Source organism: Cynocephalus volans, chromosome 17 (genome assembly GCF_027409185.1).
Source record: "Cynocephalus volans isolate mCynVol1 chromosome 17, mCynVol1.pri, whole genome shotgun sequence".
Lineage (NCBI taxonomy): Eukaryota > Metazoa > Chordata > Mammalia > Dermoptera > Cynocephalidae > Cynocephalus > Cynocephalus volans.
The window spans coordinates 4,314,378-4,328,161 of NC_084476.1; the positions used below are offsets into that span (position 1 = coordinate 4,314,378).

General features: G+C 57.5%; 1 protein-coding gene across 1 annotated transcript in view; it reads left to right on the plus strand.

The window, feature by feature from the left end:
• Positions 1 to 12,003, plus strand: part of SARDH (sarcosine dehydrogenase) — a 60,319-nt gene extending 48,316 nt beyond the window's left edge. Inside the window, exons 17-20 of the mRNA XM_063082396.1 lie at positions 6,114 to 6,276; positions 6,912 to 7,080; positions 9,117 to 9,252; positions 11,878 to 12,003. Of these exons, the coding sequence (XP_062938466.1) occupies positions 6,114 to 6,276; positions 6,912 to 7,080; positions 9,117 to 9,252; positions 11,878 to 12,003 (594 nt within the window). The remainder of the gene's footprint in view (positions 1 to 6,113; positions 6,277 to 6,911; positions 7,081 to 9,116; positions 9,253 to 11,877) is intronic.
• The last annotated feature ends 1,781 nt before the right edge of the window (positions 12,004 to 13,784 follow it).

Sequence of the window (13,784 nt, forward strand, 5' to 3'; positions counted from 1 at the left end):
ACCTCATCTCCATCTTTCCAGGGGCTGTTTTGTTGAGTGTTCCTGTGCCTGTGAGGGCAACACTATTATCATCTGGGTTTTACACAAGTGGAAGCCGGCACTCAAAGGGGAGGTTGGCTGCCAGAATGAAACTTTGGGGACTCGGATTTGCACCTAGTTTAAATCTGCATCGCCCCAAAGCCCACGCTCTCAGCCATGGGCACCTGCTCTGGCGGGGCGACCAGATGCCTCATCCGTCCCCCAGCAGCCGTGAGTGCCAGGAGGGCTGGCAGCATCCTCCATACTGTGGAGGGCCTGGAGCCTGGGACGGTGCCCGGGACCCAGTGGGATATTTGGCGTGGGTGTTCATGGAGCGAGCGGCTGGAAGCGTCACCTGCTGTGGGTTTGTCTGCCACTTCCTCATGCACACAAGCAGACACTCCTGTCCACCAACTGTGTGCGAAGCCCTGGGCTGCAGCCTGGGAGGCTTCAGTGAAGACGCTGCTCTGTGTCCTGATCTTGCCCTCACAGCAGATAAGCCTTGACTGCTATAGAGGAGGCTGGTGGGATGGGGGATGAGGTGCTGAGTGGTCAGGGCAGGGAGAGGCTTCTTGCACCTGCCACACTGACCAACTCTGTTGCTACCCTAGTGGCCTGAGTGAAACAGGTGACCAGTGGCAAGGGGACCAGTTACAGCCCACAGAACTCCCTCCAAGGCCAGGAGGGATCTGACATCCAGAACCTTCCAAAAGGAGAGGGTCCTTAGCTGATTTGGAATGGGACAAGAACCATGATGACAGTAATGGTGTCCACCTAAGTGTGAGGGACTTGGCAGGTCTCAGCCCCGCCCCGTGTGCTGATCTCTTTTCACAGAGGGGTCCTCTGTCATCCGCATCTGCGGTCCAGGAGTCTGAGCCCAGAGAAGGCCACAGCTGGCAGTGGCTCTGCTGGCTTTCAGAGTAATTCTTTTCCTCGCCAGGCTGAATGGCTGGGAATAATACCCGGCCCCGGGGAAGATGGGCGCTGGGCAAGCCTGTGGAGTCCTGAGTCCTCCCTCCCAGCTGGGGCCGGGCAGGAAGAGGACATCAGCTCCCCTCAGGGTCCACACCAAGCAGCCCGCACACTCAGGGCCCCACTCCAACCCCGTATTTGCAGAGTTAAGTTTGTGATAATCCTCCTGATAACAGGATACGTAACCCCAGGGGACCAGGTCTGGCTCCATCTGGGTGCCGGTGGGAACGTGGCGTCCTCTTCAGCTCCACCCTTCCTGGGTTTGGTTCTGAAGCGCCCATCTCTCCAGGAGGCAGAGCCAGCTCCACGGGATGCACCTGCTCGGCCCATGCCCTCCTCTGCCACTGCCCATCCTGCCTTGGTCTTGTTCCCAGGGTGACCCCACCTGGCCGAGGGTCTGCTCTGTTTTGTCCATCACGCTGTGCCTTGGGTTGGAGTCAGGGGTCTGACTCTTAGGTTCTGGATGTTGATGTGCAACTGGACAGGTTCTTTCAACAAGAGTCATGAGTAATAAGCTCTGTCTGTATCTCAGACAATCTTCATTCCACTCTCACGCTTCCCACTGTTAAGGGTGTGGGTTTCTAGGCTGACTATTACGTTCGAAGCTCTGTGCTTCAGAGATATCCTTCCACCGTTGAATAGCATCTACGGTTGCCAAAAAGACACCTGCCGTCAGTCCAAGCTTGACTTCAAGTAGTCTCCCCCTCTCTCTGTGCCCACCCCCCAGTGTCTGCACTGACCCCAGTGTTTTCTAGGAAGGGATTTGTATTTATTTATCCTGCTTGCTGTTCATTGTGCATCTGCACACTGACCATCTTTAATTCTGGAAAATTCTCTGCTGTTATCTTTTTAAATATTGCTTTTCCCTCATTCTGCTTTGTATCTCCTCAGCTTTCTGTTGGACACAGCGTGGGGCTTCCCATCCAGCCATCTCTGTGTTTGTGTCCCCTGCCTCCCTCCTGGCTCCTCTGTCCCTGGCACGTGGGACATTGAGTGCAGATTACTTAGTCCCTCTGGCTTAAGTTTCCCATCCGTGGAGAAAAGGGATTTGTTTGTGCGTTTTACTGTCTTCACTGCTTTTCAGTGCACGGTTCGGCAGAGTTCAGTACATTCGCATTGTACATCAGATCTCCAGAACTTTTTCTTTTTGCAAAACTGAAACTCAGTACCCAACAAACAAGTCACCGTTCCCCCTCCCCCAGCCCCTGGCAGCACCATCCTGCTTCCTGTTCCTGTGAACTTGACCTCAGATAATTGGAATCAGACCGCATTTGTCCTTTTGAGTCTGGCTCATTCCACTGAGCATAATGTCCTCCAGGGTCCCTCCATGCTGCAGCACGTGTCAGAATTTCCTTCCTTTTTAAGGCTGAGTAATACTCTGTTAAATGCATGGATCACGTTCATTTACCCGTCATTGGTCGATGAACACTCGGTGCTTCCTCTTCTAGGCTAGTGTGGGTGGTGCTGCTGGGAACGTGGGGTGTAGACACCTCTTCAAGACCTGCTCTCAATGCTGGTGGATATTTACCTAGAAGTGGGATTGCTGGACCGTATGGCGGCTCTGTCTGCCCCATCTCACACCCCACCCGCTGTGTGCAAGCGTTCCCATCCGTCTGTGTCCTTGCCAACATTTGTTATTTTCTGTTTTGTTTTGCTTTCGTTGTGGAAGTATTAACCATCATCATGGGTGTGAGGTGATATCGTTTCGAAAGTGACAAGTGACGGTGAGCATCTTTTCACGTGTTTGCTGGCCATTCGATACTATCTCTGGGGAAATGTCTACTCGAGCTCTTTGCCAATCTTTTAATCAAGTTATTTGTGTTGTTGTTGTCAAGCTGTAGGAGTTCTTTGTACGTTCTGAATATTAAACCCTGATCGCATACATGATTTGTAAATATTTTCTCCCATTCTGTCGGCTGCCTTTTCACTCCGTTGTGTCCCTTGATGCATGAAAGCGTCTACGGTTGACGCATCATGTTTGATATGCGCCCATCCATCTGTGTATTTTTGCTTTTGTTTTCTGTGCTTTTGGTGTCATCACCAAGAAAAATGGTTGCCATTTCTAATTCCACTGTATTTTCTTCTAGAGGTTTTACAGGGATGGATCTTAAAATTAGGGCTTTATTCCATCTCTCGTTAATTTCTGGATGTGGTGTAAGGTGAGGGTCCGGCTTCATTCTTTTGAACGTGGATGTCCAGTTTCCAGCGTCACATGTTGGAGAGTGTCCTTTTCTCACAGAGTGATTGTGGCGCCCAAATTGAAGATGACTTAAACGTAAAAACCAGAGTGTATTTCTGGGCTCTCTGTTGTATTCCATTGTTCTGGTTCTCTGTCTTTACACCATTTCCACACTGATTTAACTACTGTTGCTTTATAATAAGTCTTAAAGTCAGGAAGTGTGAGTCCTCCAATTTTGTTCTTTTTCAGAACTGTTCTGCTATTTGGGGTTCCTTGATATTCCATATAAATTTTAGAATGAATTAATTCTATTTCTGCAAAAACCATGCCGTTGGGATTTTGACAGGGATTGCATTGACTCTGTAGATTGCTTTGGGTAGTACGAACATCTTAACACCATTTTTTCCAAACCATGAATGTGGGACATCTCTCCATTTATTTGTGTCTTCTGTAACTGCTCTCAGTGGTGTTTCGTAGTTTTCAGCATACATGTCTTTCACCTCCTTGGTTAGGCTTATTCCTGAGTATTTTATTCTTTGCTTCTGTAAGTGGGATCGTTTTCTCAATTTCCTTTTTGGATAGTTCACTGCTAATGTGTAGAAATGCTACTGATTTTTGCGTGTTGACTTTATATCCTGCAACTTTACTGAATTCGTGGATTAGTTCTAAGAGGTTTTTGTGGAATCCTTATGGTGAGGAAGATTTAAACAAAACCCGGCTTAAGGCCCTCCCGTGACCTTCCTCAATGCTGGGACTCCATCCACTGCCAGGGGCTCCATCTAGAAAGGGGCTCTGCCTCATTTGGGGGCTCTTAGAGCCCTTCTGCATCAATACCAACGGGCAGGCGACTGTGTGCTGGGTTCTGTGCTTTCCTTAAGCTAGGCACTCTCAGGCCCTGTCCTCAGCCCACTACTCAGATGAGGGTGTCGAGGCCGAGCGAGGCCCAGCCCTGTGGGCAGCTGGGAGGTGCCGTTCCCACCTGGAGCCCGTGTTCCTGACGTCCTCAGTCTCGGCCTCTCCTCTCCTTACCAGTCCCTGCTTGGAAGAAATGAGGACCTCCCCCAACTCCACTGCTTCAGTGGAGAAACATCCAAGACGTCTGGAGAACCAGTGCCTCCGTGAGCGTGCCAAGGCCCGGGACCCCCCGAACTCCCTCACTTAGCCGGGAGGTGGAGAACTATCTGCAGCTGCCTGCCCCTTCATTCAGGGATTGTTTCTCCAGCACCTGCTGTGGGCTGGGCTATGCACAGCGGGGTCCTGGATGCAGTCGCCTTGGCCTCACTGAGCTGCTGGGAGCCAGGATGGGGTAGCCCCCTCCCACCCGTTAACTCCCACCCTCTCACTTAGCTGGGTGAAGAGTGTGTGTCTGAACAGTAACGCGCAGTCATGGGGCTGTTAATGGGTGCTTCTCAAAAATTATTTTTCCCGATTCGAAATGAGATTGGCTTTTAGTCCCAAGCTCCTCCATAGGCGCTAAAATTAGAGCCCCGTTGACAAGGCAGCCTTTGTCAGGGCCTACGGCTTGCACCAGGGAAGCGGGGAAATGTCAACAGGACATTTTCTGTGTCAATTTTGAGTTTTTGAGAGGCCCGGGCAAATGGCAACTCAGAGTGCATCTGAGCTGCTTCAAAGCTTTTGGAATCCAGCCGCTCGGTGACAATGTGACTAACTGTCAGGTTTACAAGGAGCCGGTTCCGGGAGGGGAGCAGCTTCTGCCCCCCGTGCAGACATCACCTCGGCGAGAGCTGTGCAGGGCAGCCCCTGCTCCGGGCAGCGATGGGATCAGCCCATGGCACTCTGGGAGCTCTGGATTCACTGAGCTGCATGTCCCTTCCATGAGCTCGGTGGCCGGTGGTCCGGGGGCCAGGCTCTCAGGCCTTACCATGGGCTTACTGTAGGCTCGAGGATCTGCCTAAAGACGGGAAGTGGGTGCCGGCTTCTAGGCGTGCACATGGTGTGCCCCCGAACCAAATGCCTGGGGAAAGTCACACCCTGCTGTGGCCTCCACACGGTGCCTCTCGGAGCCTCAGTTTCTGCAGCCACCGTAGGCACTGTTTAGGGGTGTCCCCAGCCCCCAGGGGCTGTGACGGGAAGCAGAGTGTGTAAAGAGCTTAGTTACGGACACGCGGTAAATGGTGCTGTCATTTCTGTGGGTGTTGTGGTCCCTTGTCCCTGCCACCCAGCTCTCACGCAAGTGGCTTTCGTGGCCAAATGTCCAATGTCAAGGCCCTTCGGCCCCCATGCAGGCCTTTCTCTCTGGCCACCCGCTGAGTCTGAGACTGCAGCCCTGGGCCTCGGTGCTTGCTCCTTTGCCCAGAAGGCCCATCTGCCACGGCGAACACCACGCCAGCTCGCAGCCCAGCTCCAGCCCTCCCGGGCAGGGTCCTGGCTTCCCAGCACTTTGCCAGCCCAGAGCCTGGCTGTGCTTCTGGCCGAGTCCTTCTGAGCCTCACAGCCTGGGGATAGAGGCTGTGTCTGTCTTCAGATGCCAGTGCCTGGCCAAGGCTGACCGGACAGGCAGGGGACTGGCTTCCAGAACGACAGACTCAGTGCTCAGCTGTTTCCCTCTCAGCGCCTCTGTCCCCACTGAGTGCAGCTGGGGTGGCTCAGGGCTGTGACGATGACTTCCCACCAACTCCCCATGGAGGAGTTGCAGCAGATAAAGCCAGGGCTCCTGACCCCACAGACAAGAACTTGAGGCCAAAAGGAGGCTAAGAGGTCACCATGGTGGACCCTCCCTCGTCCTGAGTAATCTCATCTTGAGATCCTTACCTTGGTTACATCTGCAAAGATCCTATTTCCAAATCAAGCCACATTCACAGGTTCTAGGGATTAGGACATGGACTTACCTTTTGGGGGGCACCATTAGGTCTGGTGAGTGGTGCCCAGGCTGGACGTGGGTTGTCTGAGCCGGCCATGTCTGAGCTGTGACCTCGTCCCCCAGGTCCGGGCCGTAAGGCTGTCCTTTGTGGGGGAGATGGGCTGGGAGCTGCACATCCCCAGGACTTCCTGCGTGCCTGTGTACCGGGCCGTGATGGCAGCGGGTGCCAAGCACGGTCTCGTCAACGCGGGCTACCGTGCCATCGACTCCCTGAGCATTGAGAAAGGTGAGTGCAGGTGTGGACGGCACTGGGGGCCACCTGAGCCACCTGAGGCGGAGAAGCTGTGAACCTCCCGTCACCGCCTCCTTCTCTTCCCGCTAAGATTCCCTTTTTCCCTGATGCTGCCAATTTCCCCAAACCTCCTCGTGGCCCACAAACCAGGTCTTCTGCAGGGCCCCAGAGATGGGGTTGGGGTCACCCACACCTGCACACAGCTGAACTCAGAGGTGAGGCGCCCCTGCCAGCATGGGGGGTCAGGGCCGCAGCTGGATTTGAATTCAGAACCTTGGTTTCCCTGAGAGCTCTGAAGGATGTCAGAGCAGAGAGGGGTGCCGGAGGTTCCAGGGGGGCCCTCTCCTCATCCTGCAGAAGGACAGAGCCTCGGAGTGGTGTCAGGCAGCTCCAGGAATGCTGCCCAGGCCCCCTTACCAGCTCCTCCCCAACACCCCAGCCTGACATGCAGAGGGCTGGGAAGGTTCCCCAGGAAACCTTCTGGAATCCAGGATGCCCCTTCCTGCCTGGGTTGCTCAGGTCACTAAGCAGTTCTGTGGGTGGGGACCTGGGACTGGAGCTGAGTGGTCTGGGTGGCATCCACGTGTGTCTTCTAAAGGCACTGACCCCGTAGTCTGTCCCTCCCCCAGGCTATCGGCACTGGCATGCTGACCTGCGGTCGGATGACAGCCCCCTGGAGGCGGGCTTGGCTTTCACCTGCAAGCTCAGGTCCGCTGTGCCCTTCCTGGGGCGTGAGGCCCTGGAGAAGCAGCGGGCCACAGGCCTCCGCCGCCGCCTCGTGTGCTTCACCGTGGGGGAGTGAGTATCCCACCGTCCCAGGCCCGCCCAGAAGCCACTGCCCCAGCCACAGTCGGCAGGTGCTTCCTGCACCCCCAACAAAGCTCCCCGGTACCAACACTTCCCACGTGCCAGCCCCCCTCTCCAGAATGCCCACAGCAGCCTGCTACAGATGAGGAAACCGAGGCCTGAGAGACACGCCATCTGGCCAAGTCCCACGCTGTTAAAGGCGGAGCTGGGATTCAACCAGGCCAGTCTGGCTCCAGAGCTGAGGTTGCAACTCAGACCCCTCCAGGGCCAGAACTGAGTCAGGGGCCGGGTATGGGTCACTGTAGAGAAGGCACACCCTGCTCAAGCAGAGATTTAGAAGGGGAAGGTGCTGCAGAGCCACGATGGCCCCTCTGAGGGTGGTCCGGGCGAGCGTGTTGGGAGGTGAGCCCTGCCGTGGACACAGCCCCCGGTCACTGCACCGCAGCCTCCTGTCCTGCTCCTGTTAAATCTTCCCATAGCCCTGGGATGGGGGTGGGAAGCCTGGTTCGGGCTGCCCTCCCCACTTACAAATGGAGACACAGGGTGCTGGGGACAGGATGACTCACACCCCTCACAGGCAGAGGTGGAAGGAGAGACCCCTCCTGGGGACCCCATCCCTGCGATCTCCCTCCAAGGGGTGGCTCTGAGCAGGTGGCTGGCATCAGACGCAAGCGCTCCCTGAACCCCGGGCAAGTTTGGATGCGGAGCTTGGGTTCCACGTGGCTGTCAGAGTTGCTATGAGACGCTAATTCCGTGCTGGCGTCAAAGGACCGCCAATGGCGTGACAAGCCCTGAGCTGCAGTGGCCTACAGGAGCGAGATGTCTTGGGGCTGTGTGGATGTGCAGCTGACAGCCAGCCCCACCGGGACCTCTTCCCCAGAACTCTAGAGCCTTCAAAGCAAGTGGCAAGCATGACGAGGGGAGGGCAGGGGACGGGAGCAGAGCTGCGGTTGCCCTTGTCCTGAGACTTCTCTTGGGTTCTTGCCAGGCTGTGCCTCTGCAGGGGGCTCGTCCACATCCCTGGGAGCAGCTCAGCTCTTCTGAGGGGGCCTCTGCAGGCAGAGCAGGGGTCTACGGAGCCCCTCTACCCGCCTGGCCCTGCCGTTCTGACCCCTCACAAAGCGCCCGTGACCTGACGTCTAGCTCAGGGAATGGCCTTGGACGACCCCTGTCACTGCCTGCTCTGTGCAGGGGGCTCTGCCAGGCTGTGGGATAATTGTCCACATTGTGGCTCTCGGCCATCTACCCCCAAAGGGAGACTCGGACGAGTGCTGGTGTGAGGTCGCAGAGGATGGCCCCATGCTCGGCTCTGGGGTGCTGGGCGAGTTGGGGAGCCCCTCTGAGACTCAGTTTCCTCACATGGAGAATGAGGATAGCGCCTCCCCTGTGGGACTGGGGTGAGAACAAAGGGGACAAGGAGGTGCTGATCCATGTGACAGGTGCAGGCCAGGGAGGTGGCCGAGCCCTGCCCGGGCTCTTTCCATGTAGTGCAGGCTTCGAGCAGCTCTTGCCGCGAGAGCCAGTCATGGGGGGAACGTCTACAGATGGCACCGGAATGTTGTCCCCGGGTGCTGACATTCCTGGGATTTCAGTCTACATTTTTCTTTGTATTCCTATGTTGAATGTTCAAAAGTTTTACATATGTTGTGTGTCATGAAGAAACGGCCGCTTCATGAAGCACACATCCCACCGCACGCAGAGGTGCCCAGCGGAGCAAGGCGGGCTGCGGCAGTGTCGCATCTGCCCCGTCCAGCAGGGAAGCCGAAAGCCACAGCCACAGCTGTGCCTCTTCCGAATATACGGGGCTTGCTTCTAGAAACACCAAGGGCAGATCCCAGTTTGGTTGTTTTCTGTTCATTGATTGATTCACTCACAGCATGCGCCTGGCGTCCTGGGCCAGGGGCTCAGCAGGGCCCAGCCCAGCCCAGCCCTGCTGCCGGCAGCTGGGGTGGCCTGACTCTTGGTGCTGCTGTCTCGGTGCCCACCAGCGCGGCTCCGAGGGCAGCTGTCTCTATGGCTTCTTCCAGGAAAGTGCCCATGTTTGGCCTGGAGGCCATCTGGAGGGACGGCCAGGTGGTGGGCCATGTCCGGAGGGCTGACTTTGGGTTCACCATCAACAAGACCATCGCCTATGGCTATATCCGCGACCCCAGCGGAGAGCCGGTGAGTCCCCTTCCCTGACCCTGCTACGGGCAGCCCCAGTCCCTCCCCAGGTCCACACAGCACCCTGCACCACATCCCGAGCATGCTGGGCCGCAGGGAGGAGGGAGAAGGAGACAGGAGGGAGCCCGGCCATGGCTCCCGGCAGAGTTGCAGCTGTTTCTCTGTTCTCTTTTGGAAAGATTCTGACTTTGACAGCTCCAGGTTTCTTCTCAGAATGAGGCACAAGGCCGAGGCTGACACCCCCTGGCTCCTGAAGCCAGAGACCCAAACCATGATCCACTGACCACCCTTTGCCAAGGGTGGGAGGGTGGGCCCCAGGGTGACTAGAGACCCGGACTCTGCCCAAGACCCCTTTTTTCACCCCCTCCTCCCCCTCCTTCCTCTCCTTCTGCACCCCGGACATTCCCTGACCCCAGTCAACTCTACACTCACCAAGTGACCCAGGGCCCAGGCTGCGGGAGGCCAGAGCAGACAGAGCTGGCAAGGCCCAGGTGCTACCCAGGAGCTTGCAGTTGGGTCAAGTCCCAGGACAGCCCTGGACATGACAAGCAGCCTCCCAGAAGGGGAAGGGGCAGCCCCTGGGGAAGGGATGAGCAGGGTTATGTCTTTCCACCAGAGGCAGCTACGGAGGCAGATCTGCCATTTGCTCCAAGCTTGAATGAGGCCTCCTGTCCCCCTGCCCCAGCTCCAGACCCAGAAGTGCTGGCCTGGCCACAGCACCTTCCAGCCTGAGCTCCCGATAGTTCATAACCTAGACTCTGCAGTTCACACCCCAGACTCCACAGTTCACACCCCAGACTCCACAATTCACACCCCAGACTCCACAGTTCACGCCCCAGACTCCACAGTTCATGCCCCAGACTCAACATTCATACCCCAGACTCCGGAGGGAGGTAAGGAGGGAGGCCTTGGAGAAGAAGGTTGGAGTGAGTCAGCCCAGCCCAGCAGGAGCTGCCAGGGAAGTGCTGGGCAAGGCTGCTGTCCTGCAGGCCATGAGGAGGGGTGGCAGCTGGTGAGGCGGAGCCCTGTTGTGGAGCTGGGAGACTCAGGCGCAGGCTTGACGTCACCAGCGTTTGGGGCTCTGCCTTTACTCACTCTGTGACCTTGGACAAGGGGCTTCCCTCTGAACCTCGGTTTCCTCCTCTATGAGATGGGGATGGACTCCCACCTACGTCACGAGACTGTGTACAGGTCACCGCTCAGAGTGGGGACTTAATAAGCTGCAGAAGGCATGGCCAGCTGGGCCTTCCCTGACACTGGGGACAACGGAGCCCTGCGTCCCAGCCATAGCGGGGCCGGCCTGCTCTGGGCTGGGGTGTGGTAGGGTGGAGTCGAGGCTCGGTTGCCACGTCTTTCAGAGAACGCGAACACTTGCCTTTCCCGCTGGGTCAGGGATGGGTTGTCACAGACGTGACCAAGGAAGCAGAGCTTCCGTGTTACCCGGACGGGCAGTGCAAGGCAGGCACTACCAAAGGAGGGCCAGGCCACCGAGGCCGGCTCGTGAGGGTGTCAGTGCCATCCCTTCCCACCGCCTCGGTCAGGGCCACCTGGTGCAGTTACACCACGGCAATGGGCAAAGCTACAGATGGATTCCCCATCGCCCCCAGAGCTGAGCGGTGAACATTCTCCAGCACACTGGGGGATGGATAACAGATCTCTTCATGAGACTGAGAATGTGCCCCTTGAAAAGGAAGGCTCTGGAGGTAGAGGCAGGATGTCGGGCCTCACAGGTATTTATTTATAAGCAAGGACCGTGTCCCCACTCGAAGCGACCCCCTCCAGGAGGTGCCTGCCTTTAGACAGCTGAAGACCACCAGCTACCTGTGCTACCTGCCTGCAGGCCCGCAGGGGCACGCACACAGCTCGGAAGTGTGGCCTAGAGGCCTGTCACTCCTAAAGCTGCAGTCACATAAAAAGCCTTGTTTGTTTTCCTTTTTTCCATCCAGTCCTGAGCAGCCAGGAGAGAGAGGAGGCCCTCTAACTCCCAGAGCAGAGCCCAGGACACCCTCCCCGTGGGCCTGGCCCTGGGTTTAGGCACCGCACAGGGAGAGCAGGGTCCTGAGCGCTGGGCTGCCCTCCCCTGCAGCCTCAGCAGAGTGTCCAAACACATCAGCCCTGCCTGGCTGGCCGTGACGCTCCCTCCTCCTGCCTCAGGAGCAGCTGCTCCAGGGCTGACCGGCTCCCTGGGGCTTGTGGGGAAGGCTGAGCCACAGTGTGGGTGGGGAGGGTGCGGTGGCCAAACTGTCTTTAATCGGCACTACTCCAGCTGCCGCACTTGCCCAGGTTCCAGGGAAACAGTCCGTGTTTCTGTTCCCTGCTCTGTTCCCAGGGGTCTGGAATGCCTGGGCAGGAGCTGCGATGTCCTGTGCAGAGGCCTTATGGCGGCCAGACCTTGGCTTCACCAGGCCCCGGATGCTCTAGTCCAACTCAGGGGCACATGGACATGAAATCTACCTGCTCTGGGGGCAACACCTTGGTTCAGATTAGGAGCCTGTGACACAGGGATGGGTTTGGCCACAGGGCAGGAAGCAAGGCCAAGACCCCCCCGATCCCAGAGAAGCAGGCAGGTGTAAATGCAGCTCCCACCCAGTAACGAGTGACCCTCATCCCCTCCTCTGCTCCTAGGTCTTGCTGGACTTTGTGAAGAGTGGGGACTACGCCCTAGAGAGGATGGGTGTGACCTATGCTGCCCAGGCCCACCTGAGGTCACCCTTCGACCCAGACAATAAGAGGGTGAAGGGAATCTACTGACAGGGCCTGTGGACCCTGGACCCTGGACCCTGGCCAACACTTGGGCCTTCCCCATCCTTATTCTAGGCCTGGACCTGCTAAAGCCCCCAAACCAGATATGGACAGAGAGAGTGGAAAGAGGGCCGAGATGGCCCGTCCTGTGGCCACTGACAAAAGAGTGGTCTCTAATCCATCCTCAGTCCTCCCCAAAACAAACCTGTAAATGTCTTGGGCTGAGAGATCATGCCTCATCATTAGTAAATACTGGATAAGCCTGCACAAAAGCAGGAAGGCAAACAGTCTTCACCCTTTATTTTGAGTTGAAGAGCCATGTGGCCACCTCTAGACTCAACTGGCACTGTCTGCCCGGGTGCAGCGTGGAGGACAGTGGGCGTGTGCGGATCGGCGCCGTGCAAGACCAGGGCCGTGCTGCAGGCTGGCTTGCTTAGCAGAGCTTGGGGAGGGGGTGGGGCGGGGGGCTGGAAAGCTCTTGCCTTGACCTCCCGTTCCTCGGCAGGAAAGCCTTCTGAGAGTTACCAGCCTGCGGAACAGCTTCCCTCTCTCACCCGTGCAGAAGCACCAGCTCCTGCCTCAGTTTCCCTGCAAGCCCCTCACTCACCAGGTCCGAGGAATAAGGGCTTACTGCTGGGTAAAACCCCAACAGAATCCTCCATTCTGGGTGACCTCTGTACTTGCTGTTGATTAGGACACAGTCCTCCCATGTCTTCCCTTTGCCCGGCCCCTTGGGGAGGACCCTGTCTTAGGCTCTGTCCTGCGCACGGCCGTGGGATGGGTGACTCCCTTGCACCCGTCTCCTGCCCGTCAGAACTCTTGCACACCTGCTGTGTGTCAGGGTAACCCTGCCTCTCCTGCCTGGGATGGGTGTCCATCATTGTCCCTCCTGTGTGTCCAGACCCCTCCCTCTTCACCCTGTGCCCTGGGTCCAGATTGGCAGGACTTCATTGCCCACTGGGCTGCCGAGGAGCCGGGCCAGCCCCAGCAAAGGTGCACCACATGGTCTTGCCAGGCAGGCCCTGCAGTCTGGGGAGAGCAGGTGGCAGGTTCTCAGGGGACATGGTGAGTCAGGTTCCCACAGACCCACACAGCAGCGGGGAGGTACTTTGGGTGCAGGTGGCCTTTGGCAGGCTCTGGCTGCCTCTGGATGTTCACACACCACACAGCGCTGTGGACTGAGCTGGAGTGGGCCAGGCTAATGAAGTCCAAGCCGCAGGAGGTGTTTTGGTCGCAGATTGCCTTTGAAGAGCGGATCTGGCCCCTGAGTCCAGGGAGAGGCTGTGGGGTGGGGGACCTCTGGCTTTCACACAATTTGGGTTGAAGGGACACCTGCAGCCACTGCTGGCCCCCAGATGGGCCTGGCTCCCAGATGAGAGGGCTTCATGGGGGCCGACGGGCCCCCTGGAGCCAGAGGAGGAGGGGAGGGCGGCAGCCCCCTGGGTGGGCCTGGCCCCTTCCCCCGGGTCTGCGGTTTGGCCACAGAGCCCTAGATTAAGCCAGTGACCACATTCATCTCCCAGCCTGTCCTTGGGGGAAGTCTGAGGATGAGGGAGGTCCGAGCCCAGGTTCCAATCCAGACACAGCTCACGGCTGCAGCTGGGGTCGAACTCCAGACATTCCTCCTGTTTGCCACGTTCTGTCCTCAGCCCCTCCGGAAGGGCGTGGGTCACTGACATGAGAGCAGCTGCTGCGATTCGCCTGCCAGGCTCACCTGTCCCATCCGGGGGAGCGTGGGGAGGTCCCCGCAGTGCCGTGGCCTCCAGCCTGCTGCCCTGGCCTACTGCAGG